Raw genomic sequence first — 21,062 nt, forward strand, 5'->3', positions numbered from 1 at the left:
AATGGTATATATTGTAGACAGTTATTTCTAGCACTAGTTATTATTTCTAATATTAAATAAGAAAATATCATAGATTGTGAAATTAATTGTTTCCTAATTAATTTTGGTACAATCTAAGTTTAGTATATTTTCCTAGTATTAAACTAGAATTAATAATTAAGTTTCCTCTATACTTAATTATTTATTTTTTGAATTTAATACTTTTAATTAAATTGAAAATTTCAATATCTAAGTTGATTTTCATCATGATACTTTAATATTGTTATTTTCATGTTATTTAATTAAAGTTGAAAATTATTTTAAGTTTGGAATCTTATTTCAGAATAACTTAAGTTTGAATAATTTTCAAAATATATTTTATTTTATTTTATTAATCATTTCCCAAAATTTCGAAATTACATTTCTTTAATGTAGAAATTTCGAATTTTATTTGAAAAATAGATTAAAGTTGAAAATTATTTATTTAATTTTGGACCAACTTAAATCAGTGACTTTTTCATTTGATGATTAATTAAAATAAATGAACTAAAATATATTATAATTAGAAATTGAATTAATTAGTCCATGAAAGTCTAGATAGATATTATCTGTTTTGCTTGAAGTATTTTTCTAGTGTATTTAATTAAATAGAAAATTAATATTTAAGTTGATTCTTTATCATGGTACTTAAATATTTGAAATTTTTCTTAGATATTTAATTAAATAGGGAAATTATATTTTTTGTTGAAAATTAATTTTTATTAATTTTGGGCCAACATAAAATTAGAGTTATTTTCCAGGATTTACTTTTATTTATTTTAAAGCATTTTTGAAAATGCAATATATATTTATAAAAAATTAAATTTGAGTTGTAAATTAATTCAAATTAGTTTTGAAACAACTTAAATTGAATAATTTTCTAAATATTTATGGAAATTATTACTAAGATGGAAATAATTCACGTTATTTATCTATCTAAGTATAATTTATAAATATTAAATTAAAATTTATATTTAGAATATTTTATTCTAAATTGGAAATTTTAATTAAATGAATATATATTTAAAATAAATTGATTAAAATAAATATTAGAAGAAAATACAACCCTTCATTAAAATAATGAGCTTTATTATAAGGATATTCGATCTCCATTGTTTGTTTTACATAGCTATTGTTTTAGTGAGTAATCCTCCCTAATGGAGGAACGTTCATTAGCAAGTTAGCACCGTTTAATCTTGAAAGATAAGTAATCTTGTAAGTGTTTTATATAGTTTATGACCACCCTAATGGTGGCGACTGTATAAGACTTGCAAGAATATGAAACAATGGTGGAAGCTCATAAGATAGAATAGCCTTGACTCTCCCCTAAACGGGACAACGCGGATTCATATCTTGATCGAATAAAAGGTTGCTAGAATGTTTGACATTTTAGATGAGCTGACAACTCTATTCAATGAATGATAGCTTTGACTCTCGCCTAAACGGGACACTGATATCATTTTGTTGAAGACCTTGGAAATTATTTAGGATTGTATGTTTTAGTATTTTCACTTGTCATTCCTACTTGCTATGTGCTTCATAATTTCTGAATTGTGTATGAATTTGTATTGAACCATGTTATTTTCTGTTATTAAATTGTAGTTTAATTTCGAATCTTCATTGTTGGTCTAACTTGATTTGTTTTTCTAATGAGATAAATCCCTAATGGATTTTCACCATTAGACTAACATAATAGTGTTAGATCTCGAAAGATAAATATTGTATATGCAACATCTAGCTGTTCATCAATTGATGACACCTTAGACTAGTGTTTTACAATATGAAACAAGAAGATTGTATAAATAAGATTACTTTGACTCTCGCTAGTCGGAGCATCGTTGGATTCTTATTTAAAACGAAATTATCCTAATTCCTCTTAGCTTATTCATTTCGAATTAGCTTAATGACATATCATTGGATGAATGGTCTATAAATCATATAAAGTCTTATTTTCTCTTAAGAAATTAGATGACGCATATGATTATATTCCCGGAATTCTATCCCTTAATGATATAAATCCTCAATCTTAGATATCTCCTACTTGTATAGGCAAATCATAGAGTTAGATTAGTAGTGGTGGTCCAAGAAAGAATTACTAATTATACAGTTACACTTCCACAAGTGTTTCATAACCATTTTCTATCAATGGATTTAAACTGTATGAGTTTAGTATTCTGTGACCAGAATCCACTTGCACTATTCTAAGAACTCTTTGATGTAACTAAAGTAAGTCATCAAAAGATACAACCACATTTTTTATAAATCTATGGCATTTGTATCTTGTTCATAGTGGTTTTGACAAGATCATTCTCTGCAAAGAGTTAATATGCCTATATTCACTTAAAGTAAGTTCATCTCATTCGAAGATGGATGTATATTCAGGGGTGGATTGAGTTATCGTTGTATTCTTAAAACGATCACTCTAGATTTTACCTTATGCAAAAGAAATTTGAAATGTTTGAAAATTTTCATGAATTTCTAGCAATGGTGAAGGTAAGTGGTTAAAGATCTTGCAAACTGATAGGGGTGGAGAAAAAGTTAGTAGATATGCAGTTCAAAGATCATTAATTTGATTTTGAATTATATCCAAACTTACCTCCCCAGAAATTCGAGTTGCATATTGATGATTAGTTACTAGTCGTTGCCTAAATCCTTATATGGTAATTTCAGAATGATGTAATGGTTGTATACTTAATGTAAATCATTACTAGATTCATGGATGACCTAATCGAAATCTTAAGAAAAGCTAGAACTGTTAATTTTTGTTTGCATGTTTGTTAGCTATTCCAAGTGATTAGGGGTGGACCATCCCATAGTCATTAGACAAGAAAGTGTTTGTTTAAACAAATACTACTTTTCTAAGAAAAAGACTAAGTCTGAAAATAAAGTAGCAAATAAAGGAGATATTTTTTCTTGATTCCAAAAGTGTTCTATCATCTTATTTTCCAAGATGATCCCACTGCCTCTGTTGTCTTAACACAACCGAAGAGGTCAATACCATTTAGTTTTCTTTGACATAGTTCACGGTACCTTGTTGTAGTGGGAGAGTTTCTAGGAACTTTACCTTCTTATGACTTGGAAGATACTAGTGATTAAAATCCATTGTGAGTTTAAACAAGTAATGGATTGTCAAGATAAGAAACTTACCTAAAGTTTTCTATTACAAGGACATGATAGGAAATTTTCGTTCATAAGTCTATTCAATGGACTTAACAAAACTTCCTGCTCCTAGTATTGTAGGTTTGAGTTTATTTGAACCTATGGCTTGCGGTTACCTGGTAATTACTTACTCTAATGCAAGCATGAGATGTTGATGCATTTTGTTTCCAATGGAAATCTATAGAAGCTTCACAACTTCTTAGATATAGATTTTATTTGTCTAAGGAAAAGTCTCTACTATTCCAGAAAAGATAAAGCCATGAAAGAATTTCTTAAATCAACAGTGAGAGGTCTCAGATATGCTTTAGTATGCCTTAGACCAGACACCTGATGTTGAGTGGGAGTAATGAGTAAGTATCAGATTAATCCAGGAAAGGAACATTGGAGGACAATCAAGTAAATTTTAAGATTAAGAAGAGGAACTATATGTTAGTCAATAAGGGTGGTTTTGAAACTCTTAGACTACACCACATCAGATTTCGAGACTTGCCGATGTGCTAGAAAGTCTGCTGATGAGAAGGTGATTACTTTGGGGGTGGAGTAATGATTTTGGAGAAGTGTAAAAACCTATTTGAAATCTCTTGGTCTACCAGAAAGAGACTGAATGTTAAAAGTTGCAGGAAAGATACTTATTCAGTCTAAGGAAAGTTCTATACTTTTGTGGCACCGTTCCAACTTGCCTTAACTACTAGGGTTACGTCCTAAATAACCAAAGAGCAGTTGCCAAAAGTATAGAATCCAGTATCCCAATAGAGTAGACATATAGAGAGGAATTTCACATTATCAAGGATTTTGTGATTAAGGAAAAGTAATAGTGGAGAAAAGGTTGTTGTTCATTCAACCTGTCAGATCCTATTACGAGGAGTTTACTACTATTACACTTGATTGGTATATCAAGGTGTTAATGATTATTTGAAATGCACTTTTTGTTTTTTATTAGTGCAAGTGGGAGTTTGTTGGGTTTTATGCCCTAAATAAAACTCATTTCATATAATCAGATTTACTTATTAATAAAGATCAGAAATAACATTTTATGTTGCATGGTTCACATGATTTATTTCATGATTATGTGTATATAATGTATGAATTCTTTTTAAGTCCAGAACATATGTGTTGGTTAAAGATTATAGTGCTGTCAGCACAGTGGAATATAATCTTTATTATATGTTCAAAAGTTTATTCCCTGATTTGTCAGAACACTGGATTTAGACTGACATGGTATAATCAGGTATTCTTACACCTTGGAAAAGTGTTATGTCCTTTCTAGGACATTGGCAAAGTTTACCAGTATTGGATGTATGGAGTATACATCGGAAGGGACCGATATTGAACTTTGATTAGATATATTAAAATTTACCGTAATATCTATTCAATTCAATATCACATGTTGATCCTAGATCAAATGATCTTAATCCTGATATGGTTAGGTTCAATCTCAAGAGTGTTATTCGTGTTCTTTGATTTGTTAGTTAAGCCTAATTGTGTGTCATGGTGATACGTACATTTTGGGAACACGGTAATGCAATTGAGTGGGAGCGCTAACATAAATATGGAATCTATAGCTTCTATTTGGCAAATAGAAGTAAAGGATGATTTCCTTCGAGCTTAACCAAACAAAGATAAATGGTGGAGATCTCATTTCACTTAGCTGAAATATCATTTATACAGGGTTAAGTGTTTTAAGGATAAAATACACTGAAGGTGTAGCGGTAACAGTAGTGCCTTTTCAATGTAGATCATCTATATAGAGGATCATTGATCACATTAGGGTTATAACAATGGATAACTAATGACGTGTCTATATCGTGGAACATATACAGCGTTCTATATGACTGAGAGTTCAATTCCAAGTTCTAAGTGTGGATTCAATGAGGAATTAATAATTTAGGGAATTTACTTGGTAAATTCGGTTTGACTTATTGGAAGCTCGGTCATATAGACCCATGGTCCCCATACTAGTTGAGACCATACTGCTTGTAAGACTCAGTTAATTGATTTTAATTAATCAATTATAATTCTAAAAGTTAGACTATGTCTACTTTATGAATTCTCACAGTTTAAGGATGAAATTGTTAAGAAAAGGGTTTCTAGGTTTAATTATTAATTGAGAGACTTTGCATGTCTAATTAATAATTATTTTAAATGAAAATATTATTTAATAATCTATTTTAGTTATTAAATAATTAGTTTTGGCATTTAAATGATTAGAATTGGAAAAATGGCATTTTTGGAGAAATAGAAATAAAATTGAGGAAACTGCAAAATCCAAGTGAGGCCCATATCACCCTATGGCCGGCCACCTATTTGTGATTTTCCCAATTATTATTTTCAATTTTAATTGCCATGAAATTGCTAATCAAAGCCTAGCAATAATAGGAAAGTGGTGGATCACACTTAATAAGGTAGTTAATCAATTACACAGTAAAAGAGGAAACTGCTTATTTGAAAATTTGTGCTCTCCCTCCCTATATAAAGCAACCTTTGTTCTCTTCTCTTGTAAGCTTAAACCCACGAAATTCAAGAGAGAAAAAGAGAGAAAAATTTCGAAATCCTTGTGAGATGAGTAGTGCCCACACACATCAAGTGGTATCTCAATCATAGTATGTAAGACTATGGAATTTCTGCATCAAAGAAGGAGAAAAGAAGATCCAGGTTCAGATCTTGGTGATGCTCTGCTACAGAAAGGAATCAAGGGCTAGAGATCTGAACGGAAGGAGTCATATTATTCCGCTGCACCCACTGTAAGGTTTTCTAACTTTATATGTGTTTATTTTCATTGTTTTAGAATTCATATTAGGTTGTTAATCAACATACTTGTTAGTAAATCTAGATCCTGGTAAAATAATTTCCAACAGGCCTCACTTTGCAACTTTCCCATTTTGTTATTTTTCATTCCCATTTTCTCAAAAATGCCAATTTTCTAATTTAACCTTTTAAATGCCAATTCTAATTATTTAATAACTTAAAAATAATTATTAAATAATACTGTTATTTAATATATTTATTAATTTAGACATATAAAGTATCTTAATTAATAAATAAACCTAGAATCTCTTTTCTTTACAATTTCGCCCTTGCTTAGTGAAAATTCATAAAGTAGACATAGTGTAACTTTTAGAATTATAATTGATTAATCAAAATCCATTAACTAAGTCTTACAAGCAGTATGGTCTCAACTAATATGGGGACCATGGGTCTATATAACCGAGCTTCCAATAAGTCGAACCGAATTTACCAAGTAAATTCCCTAACTTATTAATTCCTTATTGAATTCACTCTTAGAATTTGGAATCGCACTCTCAGTCATATAGAACGCTCTATATGTTCTACAATATAGATACGTCATTAGTTATCCATTGTTATAATCCTACTTTGATCAATGATCCTCTATATAGATGATTTACACTGTAAAAGGATTAAATTACCGTAACACCCTACAATGTATTTTATCCTTAAAACACTTAACCCTGTATAAATGATATTTCAGCTAAGTGAAATGAGTACTCCACCATTTATTTTTCTTTTGGTTAAGCTTGAAGGAAATCATCCTTTACTTTCTATTTGCCAGATAGAAGCTATAGATTCCATATTTATGTTAGCGCTCCCACTCAATTGCACTACCGTGTTCCCAAAATGTAAGTATCACCCTGACCCAAAAGTAGGCTTAACTAATAAATCAAAGAACATGAATAACACTCTTGAGATTGAACCTAATCATATCAGTATTAAGATCATTTGATCTAGGATCAACATGTGATATTGAATTAAATAGATATTACGGTAAATTCTAATATATCTAATCAAAGTTCAATATCGGTCCCTTCTGATGTATACTCCATACATCCGATACTGGTAAACTTTGCCAATGTCCTGGAAAGGACATAACACTTTTCCAAGGTGTAAGAATACCTATCGCTGATTATACCATGTCAGTCTAAATCCAGTGTTCTGACAAATCAGGAAATAAACTTTCGAACATATAATTAAGATTGTATTCCACTGTGCTGACAACACTATAATCATTAACAAATTCATATGTTCTGGACTTAAATGGAATTCATACATTATATATAATCATGTGAACCATGCAACATAAAATGTTATTTTTGATCTTTATTAATAAGTAAATCTGATTATATTGAAATGGGTTTTATTTAGCGCACAAAACTTAACAGTTTTGTAGTTAAAATTCTAAATAGTCCATGAGTCTATCTTATTAGATTTCTCTGATACAAAACTAGAGTTTTTCCCTCAAGGATTTTTCATCCTTTTTTCAATACATTATGCCCCTATTTATAGTATCATAGGGTGGCAGTTAATTACAATCAGATTCAAATTCCACAACAATATTTTCCTCGAAATTTGGGCTTTAATTACGTCCCACGTATATAAATGCGGTTATTATTAGAAAATCACACAACTGTGACTTATCTACTTTTAACGGGTCAATGCTGACGTGGATTTAATCATGCTGCAAGGTGTATATCATTGGAGCATCTCGGTGGGACAGCAACATTAACACTGACAACGAGCTGGAGTTTTTTCCCATGTCTTTCTGAGGTTGACAATGTAAATCTCAACATTTCTTTGATTAAAGACATAACGCTCCATCTTACAATCGCAGTTCTTCCTGACAAAGTGAACTTCAGTAGCCAACATCATTTGAATATCAGCTTCTATCTGAGAGAGCTGACTCGACTGAGTAGTGGATCTCATTGAAAGATGTCTGGAGCTGATTAGTGAAGGTACCAAAAGTCAGCGTTCCTATAACGAAATGGATGTTTCGCTATTCGTTATTCACGTCCTTTGTAAAGCCCGCTTAGTTAATTTGGAAATTAGCAGTTATTTATGTTAATCAGGAAATTATTTATAGCCATTTAAATAATTTATTATTGATATTTATGGAATTCAGATATGCATAATTATGTCATCAGCAGTTTTTATATTTCGCATTTCCGGTGTCCGGTATTTTGGAACGCGGCGTTTGGCTCAGTAGAAATCACAACTTAGTATGTTAGTATTTTGGGGACGGGTTTTAGACATTGGGAATGTCGGGAATGGCCGGGAATTTAGAATGTCCCAAAAATACCCCTTTAGTGTGATTTATGTGATTTTATGGTGGAGGGGCAAAATGGTCTTTTTGCCCCATTAGTGTTTTGTCTTATGTGTTTTATTAAATGGAAAATAAATGATAATTGTTTATTTTAATGGCTGAAATAAAAATGGTTTAAGTGGCTATTCTTTCACTTTTCTCTCATTTCACACTTAGTCAAATTAGAAAGGAAAATTTCAAAAAACTCACACACACAACTCTCTCTTTTTTTCGGCCAAGCTTTGAGCAGCAAGGAGGGGATATTTCTCCTTTGATTTTGGCTGGTTTTTCATCATCTTTTAAGGTCCATTGCAAGCTAGGTTGGTTCATGTCTCTCCTCCTTTAATTTCTTGAAAAATTATGTGAAAAATGATGATGCATGCATGAGTTTTTAGTATTTGTTGCTGCTGTGATTTTGTTATTTTTCTAGGGTTCAAAGCATGATTATTTTGATGATGATTGAGTTGTTTGAATGCTTGTTAGTTAGGTTGTTCAAGCTTTTAGTTTTTATGTGAAAAAGTATGAATTTTAGAAGGAAAATGTTGTGATTATGTTCTGTGATGTTGCTGTTGTTTCTATGAGTTTGCAGAGGTATTTTTATGCCTAGTTTAGTAGAATTAAGCTTGTGGATTGCTTGTTTATGTGGTTTTGCTCAAGCTTGAGTTTGGAACTCAAAGCTTGAGCTCCAATGGCAAAATTTGTGTATGTGGTTTCTGGGTAGGTTTGATGCCTTGGAATTGTTATTTGGGGCATATAGAACAGGTCTGGAAAGTTTGGGATCAATTGGGGTTAAATTGGTCGAGTTATGAGATTTTATGGTTGTCGCTCGCGAGGAACCGAATTCCGTTGAGCATCCGGAATTCGGATGGGGGTTCGAATTTCCCGAACCGGAATTCGGTTGGGCAACCTGGTCTGTGGGTTGGGGATTTTTCAGAACCCTAGTTTTCCTCGTTTTTGGGTTTTTAGGGGTATTGCCATGCTTTTTATCGATAGGGAAACTTTTAGTTTCGAGTTTTAGTCCCCGGGAAGTGATTTAGCGTGTCACTTATAGCGTTGTGATTTTTATGGTTTAGGAGCCGATGTCCGTAGTTCGGCTTCAGTTCCAGTCAGGTTGACCGGCACACCTGAAATCGGAATCCGTGTAAGATTAGTATAACGGTATGCATATGTAGATTACATGTTTAGCGTGCATGTAGGAAGCCTCGTTAGATTACATTAGATATGTATTTAGGCTTCGAACCACCCAACCCCGTCACGTCGGTACGAGCCCGGAGTATGACCAGCAGCCGGAGTATGACCGGCTCGACCGATCAGTGACACCGGTTGGTGGTTCGGTGCTATTGACCTATCCCGTCGGTACAGGCCGGAGTATGACCAGCGGCGGAGTATGACCGGTTCGACCGATCGGGAGGATACTTGTCAATAGTACCGTCCCCCGAACGTTCAAAACTCGGTACCATGTTGGACATGGCGGTAGTGCTCGGCACCATGTTGGACATGGCGATGGCGGGACTCGGTATCGTGTTGGACACGGCGGTCGGTTTTATGTATGTTATTAGTATGCTTTTCTTACCGAGTCCGTCGACTCACGGTTTATGTTCTTGTGTAGGTAAAGGCAAGGCTGTAGCTGATGGACCGTGACCGAGCATATGAGATTGTACATGTCGGGGCAGTTAGGCCTGGAGCGTACGATCCTCGGGACAGCAGGGCTGAGATTTTTGTAACTGTCGTTAGACGACTTTCATTTTGATGTAAAAGTTAAACAGTTAAAACGTTTGTAAATATTTTTATAAATCGGGATCCCGAGACTTTTGGAAAATGGTTTATAAGTTTAATGAAAAAGCAAAATTTTAATTAATCACGTTTTTCCATAAACCTCGTTGATTAGCAACGAGCTGCACAGTACGTTTAAAAATCACGTAATTCGCCTAATATAGTTAGGGTGTTACAATTTGGTATCAGAGCCGCCAGGTTGTCTTCAGAAGATCGTCACGACATGTACAATCATCATCAGCAGTTAGCTCGGTTCACGGTTCAGTAAGCCTTTATTGCTTTAGTAGTTTATTTTATTCAGTTATGAAAAAAGAAAAGCCTGTTAGGAAGCATGTTAGTAGCCTGATAGTAGAATAGGCGCATGTTTCATTTCTAATTTCCAAATTAAGCGGCATTAGTAAGCTCGCCTTGAATACGACCTGATATGCCAACTCTTGGTTTCGCAGGCGGTTCTAATTAGATGGACGCCAGGCGGACTACCAGGAGTCGGGGCAACTCCGTGGGGTCGAATCAGGGAGAGGGAGCTCGGTTTCCCCCACCTGCTAGGGGCCGAGGTAGAGGTCCCCGAGGCAGGGCCCGTGGTCGGGGTGTTGAGGACCCGCCACAGGCTGCCCAGGCTCCCCCAGCCGATCAGGGAGCCCCGAACTGGGAGTTACGGTTTGCGGAAATGCAAGCCAGGATCGAAGAACAAGACCTCGAGATTCAGAGGTTGAGACAGCAGGGTGCTCCTGCAGTTCCAGTGCCCGTAGTTCCAGTGGCACCTGCCCCTGCTGCCCAGGCCGAGTTAGTGGTGGCGGCCCACAGATTGGAACCTTTATATGAGCGGTTCCGGAAGCAAGCACCTCCGGTATTCCTGGGAGGTCCAGATGTGTCGAAAGCCGAGCAGTGGCTTACGGTGATCACCAGAATTCTGAACTTTATGGGTGTCACCGGTAACGACAGAGTGGTGTGCGCCACATTCCGGGCCTGTGAGGATGCCCTGGTATGGTGGGACATGGTGTCTCAGATTCACGACGTCACCACCATGACTTGGGAGAGGTTCCAAGAACTCTTCAACGCGAAATACTATAATGAGGCGGTCAGAAGCGCCAAGAGGAAAGAGTTCGTTCACCTGACCCAGCGGGAGAACATGAGCGTCACTGAGTATACTACTCAGTTTGACCGGTTGGCGAGGTTAGCCTCGGGAATTGTGCCGACCGACTTCAGCAGGAAGGAGAAGTATCTGGACGGGTTGAATCCCAAGATCAGGCATGACCTGATGATTACCACAGACGACAGCACCACCTATGCTCAGATGGTGGAGAAGGCACTGCGAGCTGAGGGCGCAGTGGGGTGTATGTCAGAATCAGCCAGTACTCCGGTTAGTGGCGGAGCTCCTACCCCTCCTGCATCAGGCTTTAGCAGGGGGAGTAGTGGTTCGGCCATTGATCAGAGGAAGAGGGCACCCACTGCTTCCGGCGGCTCGAGTCAGAACAAGAGGTTCCGGGGGAACCAGAACAGAGGGAGTCGTCCTGGTGGTAATGAGACCCGATTCTCCTACCCCGAGTGCCCTAGCTGCAAGAGGCATCATCGGGGAGAGTGCAAGGGGCAGGGATGCTTTCATTGTGGCATGCCCGGGCACTTCAAGAGGGAATGTCCCCAGCTCCGGCCAGAGGCACCGAGAGCTCCAGCGATCCCCACTCCAGCCAGGGTATTCGCGATCACGCAGGCTGATGCAGATGCCAGCCCATCAGTTGTTACAGGTCAGCTCTTTATTAACAACTCGTTTTATTCAGTGCTGTTTGATTCTGGGGCTACACATTCTTATGTGGCGGCCAGAGTCTTTAGTAAGTTGGGTAGACCCTTTGATAGATATGAATCAGGGTTTGGAACCCTGTTACACAGCGGAGAATTGGTTATCTCCAATAGGTGGATTAGGTCTATGCCGATCAGGATAGATGGTAGAGAGTTAAGCGCTGATCTGATAGAGATGAGCCTAGTCGAATTTGATATTATTTTAGGAATGGATTTCCTATCTAAATATTCGGCGAGCATTGATTGTAAGAGGAAGATGGTGGTCTTCCAACCGGAAAGTGAAGAACCGTTCGTATCTGTGGGTTCGGTTCAGGGATCTCGGATCCCAGTGATCTCGGCTATGTCAGCGAGAGAATTATTGCACGGTGGGTGCCTAGGGTTTCTGGCCGTGGTGGTGGACACCACTCGGCCAGACACCATTCGGCCAGAGGACATCAGAGTGGTTCGGGAATTTTTGGACGTTTTTCCCGAAGAACTTCCAGGGTTACCACCTCAGCGGGAGATTGACTTCGTGATTGACTTGGCACCAGGGGTGGATCCGGTTTCCAAAGCCCCGTATAGGATGGCTCCAGCTGAACTTAAGGAATTAAAGATTCAGCTCCAAGGGTTGCTTGACATAGGGTTCATTCGGCCCAGTGTGTCACCTTGGGGAGCCCCGGTTTTGTTCGTGAAGAAGAAAGATGGATCTATGAGGATGTGCATCGACTACAGAGAGTTGAACAAGCTGACGGTGAAGAATAAATATCCATTACCTAGGATCGATGACTTGTTCGATCAGCTTCAGGGGAAGACGGTCTTTTCTAAGATTGATCTCCGTTCGGGTTATCATCAGTTGAGAATCCGAGAGGAGGACATTCCGAAGACGGCTTTCCGCACTAGGTATGGACACTACGAGTTCCTGGTTATGTCATTCGGACTAACCAATGCTCCTGCAGCGTTCATGGACCTGATGAATAGAGTATTCAAGGATTTCCTCGATATCTGTGTGATTGTGTTTATCGACGACATCCTCGTGTACTCTCAGTCAGAAGAGGAGCATGAGTTACATCTTCAGATGGTACTGCAACGACTTCGAGAACATAGACTCTACGCCAAGTTCAAGAAATGTGAGTTTTGGTTGTCTCAGGTGTCCTTCCTAGGACACATTGTGGGTAAGGACGGGATCAAGGTGGATCCCGGGAAGATCGAATCCGTCAGGGATTGGCCGAGACCGAAGACAGTGACAGAGATCAGAAGCTTCTTGGGATTAGCTGGGTACTACCGTAGGTTCGTGGAGGGGTTCTCCAAAATTTCAATGCCCCTAACCGAGCTTACAAAGAAGAATCAGCGATTTATCTGGTCAGATAAATGCGAAGCTAGTTTTCAGGAGCTGAAACAGAGGTTGATTACCGCTCCGGTACTAGCTTTGCCTTCGGACGAAGAGAAGTTCGTGGTCTATTGTGACGCATCCAAACAGGGTTTGGGGTGCGTATTGATGCAAGCCGATCGGGTTATCGCTTACGCCTCCCGTCAGTTAAAGGATTATGAACAGCGATACCCGACTCATGATTTAGAATTGGCCGCAGTGGTTTTTGCACTGAAGATTTGGCGGCATTACTTGTATGGTGAGAAGTGTGAGATCTATACCGACCATAAAAGTCTCAAGTATTTCTTTACTCAGAAAGATTTGAACATGAGACAAAGGCGTTGGTTGGAATTAGTGAAGGATTATGATTGTGAGATCCTTTACCATCCGGGAAAAGCCAATGTAGTGGCCGATGCCCTGAGCAGAAAGGGTCCCGGGCAAGTAGCTAGCATGGTTCAGATCTCACCTCCGCTAGCAGAGGATATGGTTAGATCCAGCATTGAGTTTGTGGTAGGTCAGCTTCACAACTTAACGCTGCAATCTGATCTGTTGGAAAGAATAAAGGTTGCTCAGACGACAGATCCGGAGTTAGTGAAGATCCGAGACGAGGTATTGGCTGGTCAAGCCAAAGACTTTTCAGTGTCAGATAGTGGAATGCTTTTGTATAAAGCCAGGGTTTGTGTCCCGAACAGTGTGGACTTGAGAAACGAGATCTTTGAGGAGGCTCATTCTACTCCATATTCTCTGCATCCCGGCACCACCAAGATGTACCAAGACTTGAAACCGTACTTCTGGTGGAACGGTATGAAGAAGAATTTGGTAGAATTCGTTTCGAGATGCCTCACGTGTCAGCAGATCAAGGCTGAACATCAGAGACCAGCAGGGTTGTTGCAGCCTCTAACCCTACCAGAATGGAAATGGGAGGATATTACGATGGATTTTGTGGTCGGGTTACCTAGGACCACGGGTATGTATGACTCCATCTGGGTAGTGGTGGATCGATTTACGAAATCTGCTCATTTTCTGCCGGTTAGAACAACGTTTACAGTGGATCAGTTGGCAGAGTTATATGTCAGGGAGATAGTGAGACTTCACGGGGTACCGAAGTCTATAGTTTCGGACAGGGATCCGAAATTCACCTCCAAATTTTGGCAAAGTTTGCAACGGGCAATGGGTACGAAGCTAAAATTCAGTACAGCATTCCATCCTCAGACAGATGGTCAGTCCGAAAGGACAATTCAGATATTGGAGGATATGTTGAGAGCCTGTGTTATGGACTTTGAGGGTTCATGGAGTAAATACCTACCGTTAGTAGAATTCTCGTACAACAACAGTTATCAGAGTACGATAGGGATGGCACCCTACGAACTGTTGTACGGTAGAAAGTGTAGATCCCCTATCCACTGGGATGAGACAGGGGAGAGGAAATACCTAGGTCCAGAGTCAGTTCAGCGGACCAATGAGGCAATAGAAAAGATAAAAGCTAGAATGCTTGCCTCACAGAGCAGACAGAAGAGTTACGCAGATCCGAAACGTAGGGATGTTGAGTTCCGAGTAGGGGACCATGTGTTTTTGCGAGTATCTCCGATGAAGGGGATTAAACGTTTCGGGAAAAGAGGCAAGTTATGCCCTAGATTTACAGGACCTTTCGAGATTCTCGAGAAGATAGGTCAAGTGGCATATCGGTTAGCATTGCCTCCAGCTTTATCAGCAGTGCACAACGTATTTCATGTCTCAATGTTGAGAAAATACGTTTCAGACCCCTCTCATATACTCAGTTATGAGAGCCTTCAGCTTCAGTCAGATATGTCTTATGAGGAACAGCCAGTGCAGATCCTGGATAGAAAGGATAAAGTCCTTCGGAATAAGACCATAACGTTGGTCAAGGTTCTCTGGAGAAACAGTAAGGTGGAAGAAGCCACCTGGGAGCTAGAATCAGATATGCGAGCTCAATATCCAGAGTTATTCAGGTTAGATTTCGGGGACGAAATCCTTTTAAGGGGGGGATAGTTGTAAAGCCCGCTTAGTTAATTTGGAAATTAGCAGTTATTTATGTTAATCAGGAAATTATTTATAGCCATTTAAATAATTTATTATTGATATTTATGGAATTCAGATATGCATAATTATGTCATCAGCAGTTTTTATATTTCGCATTTCCGGTGTCCGGTATTTTGGAACGCGGCGTTTGGCTCAGTAGAAATCACAACTTAGTATGTTAGTATTTTGGGGACGGGTTTTAGACATTGGGAATGTCGGGAATGGCCGGGAATTTAGAATGTCCCAAAAATACCCCTTTAGTGTGATTTATGTGATTTTATGGTGGAGGGGCAAAATGGTCTTTTTGCCCCATTAGTGTTTTGTCTTATGTGTTTTATTAAATGGAAAATAAATGATAATTGTTTATTTTAATGGCTGAAATAAAAATGGTTTAAGTGGCTATTCTTTCACTTTTCTCTCATTTCACACTTAGTCAAATTAGAAAGGAAAATTTCAAAAAACTCACACACACAACTCTCTCTTTTTTTCGGCCAAGCTTTGAGCAGCAAGGAGGGGATATTTCTCCTTTGATTTTGGCTGGTTTTTCATCATCTTTTAAGGTCCATTGCAAGCTAGGTTGGTTCATGTCTCTCCTCCTTTAATTTCTTGAAAAATTATGTGAAAAATGATGATGCATGCATGAGTTTTTAGTATTTGTTGCTGCTGTGATTTTGTTATTTTTCTAGGGTTCAAAGCATGATTATTTTGATGATGATTGAGTTGTTTGAATGCTTGTTAGTTAGGTTGTTCAAGCTTTTAGTTTTTATGTGAAAAAGTATGAATTTTAGAAGGAAAATGTTGTGATTATGTACAGTGATGTTGCTGTTGTTTCTATGAGTTTGCAGAGGTATTTTTATGCCTAGTTTAGTAGAATTAAGCTTGTGGATTGCTTGTTTATGTGGTTTTGCTCAAGCTTGAGTTTGGAACTCAAAGCTTGAGCTCCAATGGCAAAATTTGTGTATGTGGTTTCTGGGTAGGTTTGATGCCTTGGAATTGTTATTTGGGGCATATAGAGCATGTGTCCGGGAAAGTTTGGGATCAATTGGGGTTAAATTGGTCGAGTTATGAGATTTTATGGTTGCTGCCTGCGAGGAACCGGAATTCCGGTTGAGCATCCGGAATTCCGGATGGGGGTTCAGAATTTCCCAGAACCGGAATTCCGGTTGGGCAACCGGTCTGCCGGTTGGGGATTTTTCAGAACCCTAGTTTTCCTCGTTTTTGGGTTTTTAGGGGTATTGCCATGCTTTTTATCGATAGGGAAACTTTTAGTTTCGAGTTTTAGTCCCCGGGAAGTGATTTAGCGTGTCACTTATAGCGTTGTGATTTTTATGGTTTAGGAGCCAGTAATCCGCCGTTCAGCTTCAGTTCCAGTCAGGTTGACCGGCACACCTGAAATCGGAATCCAGGTAAGATTAGTATAACAGTATGCATATGTAGATTACATGTTTAGCGTGCATGTAGGAAGCCTGTTAGATTACATTAGATATGTATTTAGGCTTCGAACCACCCAACCCTGTCACGTCGGTACAGGCTGGAGTATGACCAGCAGCCGGAGTATGACCGGTTCGACCGATCAGGCTGACACTGGTTGGTGGTTCAGTGCTATTGACCTATCCCGTCGGTACGAGTGGAGTATGACCAGCAGCCGGAGTATGACCGGTTCGACCGATCAGGAGGATACTTGTCAATAGTACCGTCCCCTGAACGTTCAAAACTCAGTACCATGTTGGACATGGCAGTAGTGCTCAGTACCATGTTGGACATGGCAGTAGCGGGACTCAGTATCGTGTTGGACACGGCAGTCAGTTTTATGTATGTTATTAGTATGCTTTTCTTACTGAGTCTGTCGACTCACAGTTTATGTTCTTGTGTAGGTAAAGGCAAGGCTGTAGCTGATGGACCGTGACCGAGCATATGAGATTGTACATGTCGGGGCGGTTAGGCCTGGAGCGTACGATCCTCGGGACAGCAGGGCTGAGATTTTTGTAACTGTCGTTAGACGACTTTCATTTTGATGTAAAAGTTAAACAGTTAAAACGTTTGTAAATATTTTTATAAATCGGGATCCCGAGACTTTTGGAAAATGGTTTATAAGTTTAATGAAAAAGCAAAATTTTAATTAATCACGTTTTTCCATAAACCTCGTTGATTAGCAACGAGCTGCACAGTACGTTTAAAAATCACGTAATTCGCCTAATATAGTTAGGGTGTTACATCCTTCAAGCTGTTATACTTAGTTAGTATGATATATATATTATACGCTAAGTGCTCTGACAGGCAGTACGTCTCGTCACTGCTTCTCTATGTATCGCGAGGTATATGCCTCGCTATGCATTACCGGTACCCTTTTCATGAATGTGCCTTCTGACGCAAAATAGTTTCTCGTTAATACACGAATCGATAGTTCGTACATCCTTGCCTCGCTGAAGATTGTGCAGTCTACAAGTTATAAATATACTCTATTGATTCTACATTTAATGAGTTATTCCATTTAATATTCTTTTAATATAATGGCCATTATATTTGTTGATTTGTATTCCTCAAGGTTGACACGTGTCATCCTCTGAAGTGCCAGCCGAATTTTGGGTATAACAAAACTATGCATAAATCTAACAAATATATTTCTATTATTAGTTTTTTGACTCAATTTACATATCTAAAAAATATATTTTTATTATTATTTTATCTTTAAATAATAACAATAAGTTTTGAATATTATTATATTTATTTTACATAGCACTTAAATAAAATATTTTTTTAATAAAAATGATATTTTTTATTGAATTATATCCACACACAAAAAAAAAATATCAATTATACAACTAAAAATATACATAAACAAAATAAGAATATAACTAAATATACATGTATTCTATGTAATTAAGATTATGGTCAAACAACATCCAATCTGCACTAAATGTAGATTTCATATTTTAGATCCAATCAAATCCGCATAGCAGTTTAAATCTAATCCAATCTAATCTGTAATAGTGAGGATTAGATCGATTATTTTAGTGTGAATTACATTTTACTATTTCATTAAAACTTTAAGATGAAGAAAAAAAAAACCAACAGTAACATAACTAAAGTTTAGGTAGCGTTTGGTAACCTTTTATTTTTAAATATTTTAATCACAAAATTAAAAGTAAAATTTGTGTTTTCAAAAATAAAAATGTGTTCTATAAACACTTTTGATTTTTAATTTTAAACATAGAAAACAAAAGTGTGTTCTATAATTTTTATTTTTATTTTTAATTTTATTTAAGTCTGGAACAAGTTCGGGTTTGGGACTGTGGTCCGAGTTTGGGATTGGGGCCGGGGCTAGGGGTCCCAAGGTCCAGATTAAGGTCGGAGTCTAAAATATTGATTAAGAAAAAAAATTTGTTTACAAAAATTTTAAAAGTGATTTTTTATTCTTTTCAAAATTTTAAAATATTTGATTCTCAATTTTAGACGTGAAAACAGTTTTATAGAATATTTTCACTTTTCTAATTAAAAAATAAAAAAACTGATTAAAAAAGTGTTACCAAACACACCCAATTTTTTTTAAAAAAAAATTGATTTTGAAAAAAAATGCGTTCTATAACCACTTTTGTTTTCAAATCTTAAAAATAAAAAATAAAAGCGTGTTTTGTATTTTTTTTATTTTTATTTGTTGATTTTATTTAAATTGGTGTTATCTACATTTTTGTAATCATGACACATATATTGTAATCAAGAAAGGCTAAGGAGTCATTAGCTGACCAGTCTCCTAAATTGATGCTCCGAGAAGATAAAGGCACCAACTTCGCGGGAAGAGTTTCCGTAAATGGGAGTTCTCTGACTGCTAGCAACACAGAGAGTACTTGTGAGCCAAAGACTCCCTCCGTTCCAGGTTCTTAGCAGCAACCGACTTAGCTCAGGAATAGGCATAGGTATTGTGGGCACATATGTATAATGTATATGCTATTATAAAGTGTGATACAAAATTAAGTGACCAATTATGATATGTGTACCAAAAGGGTATTAAATTGTCATGAAAATAATGTGCAGATACCATAAGTTAATTTATAATTTGTTGAGGGGCCAAATTATAAATACCCAAAACTCATTATATAATGCGTCTATAAATAGGTAGTGGTCCCAAAGAAACACTAAGGGGTTGTTTGGTATGCGGTAATGGGAGAAGTGGGAATAGAAATCTTAAAGTTTCCTATGTTTGGTTATGTTTTTAACATTTTAATGTTGGCTAAGTGAAAGTGGCGGACTTTAGTTTGACTGGCAAGGAAAATCCAATAAAAATGTGGTTTTCACTTTCCAATGCTATTGGTAAACACAAACTTTTACATTTTAAAATTATTTTTTTCTAATATATGAATACTAATATATATAAAAATATTTAAAATATGAAGTATTTTTGTAACACCCTAACTAACTTAGGCGTATTACGTGATTTTCAAACGTACTGTGCAGCTCGTTGCTAATCAACGAGGTTTATGGAAAAACGTGATTAATTAAAATTTTGCTTTTTAATTAAACTTATAAACCATATTACAAAAGACTCGGGATCCCGATTTATAAAATCTTTTACAAAAGTTTTAACTGTTTAACTATTACATAAAATTTAAAAGTCGTCTAACGACCAGTTACAAAATTCAGCCTTGCTGTCCCGAGGATCGTACGCTCCAGGCCTAACCGCCCCGACATGTACAATCTCATAAGCTCGCTCACGGTCCATCAGCTATAGCCTTGCCTTTACCTACACATGAACATAAACTGTGAGTCGACAGACTCAGTAAGAAAAGCATAATAATATCATACATAATTCTAACTGCCGTGTCCAACACGATACTGAGTCCCGCTACTGCCATGTCCAACATGGTACCGAGCCACTACTTCCATGTCCAACATGGTACTGAGTTTTGAACGTTCATAGGGACGGTACTATTGACAAGTATCCTCCTGATCGGTCGAACCGGTCATACTCCGGCTGCTGGTCATACTCCAGCCTGTACCGACGGGATAGGTCAATAGTACGGAACCACCAACCAAATGTCAGCCTGATCGGTTGATGCGGTAATACTGCGTGTACAGGTCATACTCCAGCCTGTACCGACGTGACAGGGTTGGATGGTTCGAAGCCTATATACATAACTAATGTAATCTAACAGGCTTCCTACATGCACGCTAAACATGTAATCTACATATGCATACTGTTATACTAATCTTACCTGGATTCCGATTTCAGGTTTGCCGGTCAACCTGACTGGAACTGAAGCTGAGCGGCGGATTACTGGCTCCTAAACCATAAAAATCACAACGCTATAAGTGACACGCTAAATCACTTCCCGAGGACTAAAACTTGGAACTAAAAGTTTCCCTATCGATAAAAAGCATGGCAATACCCCTAAAAACATAAAAACGAGGAAACTAGGGTTCTGAAAAATTCCCCAACCGGCAGACCGGTTGCCCAACCGGAATTCCGGTTCTGGGAATTACTGAATCCTCATCCGGAATTCCGGATGCTCAACCGGAATTCCGGTTCCTCGCAGGCAGCAAACCAAAATTTTCATAACTCGACCAATTCAACCCCAAATGGTCCCAAACTTTCCAGACCTGTTCTATACCTTCCCTAGAACATTTCTAAGGCCTCAAACTAACCCAGAAACCACAGAATCAAAAATCACCATTAAAGCTCAAGCTTTGAGTTCTAAACTCAAACTTGAGCAATTCCCACAAACATGCATTCAAACCTAGTTAATTCTACTCAAATATGCATGAAATCACCTCTGAAAACTATTAGAAACTACAGCAGCATCACAATAACAGAATCACTATATTTTCCTCCAAAAATCACATTTT

At 37.4% G+C, this 21,062-nt stretch overlaps 1 protein-coding gene across 1 annotated transcript; it reads left to right on the forward strand.

The window, feature by feature from the left end:
• Nucleotides 1-10,228: 10,228 nt before the first annotated feature.
• LOC133034982 (uncharacterized) lies at nucleotides 10,229-17,289 on the forward strand. The gene is made up of 2 exons (XM_061110575.1): nucleotides 10,229-11,784; nucleotides 17,096-17,289. The coding sequence occupies exons 1-2, from the start codon at nucleotides 10,503-10,505 to the stop codon at nucleotides 17,125-17,127; spliced, it is 1,314 nt and encodes a 437-aa protein (XP_060966558.1). The 5' UTR covers nucleotides 10,229-10,502; the 3' UTR covers nucleotides 17,128-17,289.
• The last annotated feature ends 3,773 nt before the right edge of the window (nucleotides 17,290-21,062 follow it).

This window comes from Cannabis sativa, chromosome 2 (assembly GCF_029168945.1).
Source record: "Cannabis sativa cultivar Pink pepper isolate KNU-18-1 chromosome 2, ASM2916894v1, whole genome shotgun sequence".
Taxonomy (NCBI): domain Eukaryota; kingdom Viridiplantae; phylum Streptophyta; class Magnoliopsida; order Rosales; family Cannabaceae; genus Cannabis; species Cannabis sativa.

What these genes read in the sequence shown, in the direction of transcription:
- LOC133034982 (XM_061110575.1), top strand. Translation starts at nt 10,503, where the DNA reads ATGGACGCCAGGCGGACTACCAGGAGTCGGGGCAACTCCGTGGGGTCG. An exon ending in CAGCCCATCAGTTGTTACAG is followed by an intron (nt 11,785 to 17,095) that starts GTCAGCTCTTTA and finishes GTTCTTGTGTAG; the next exon opens with GTAAAGGCAAGGCTGTAGCT.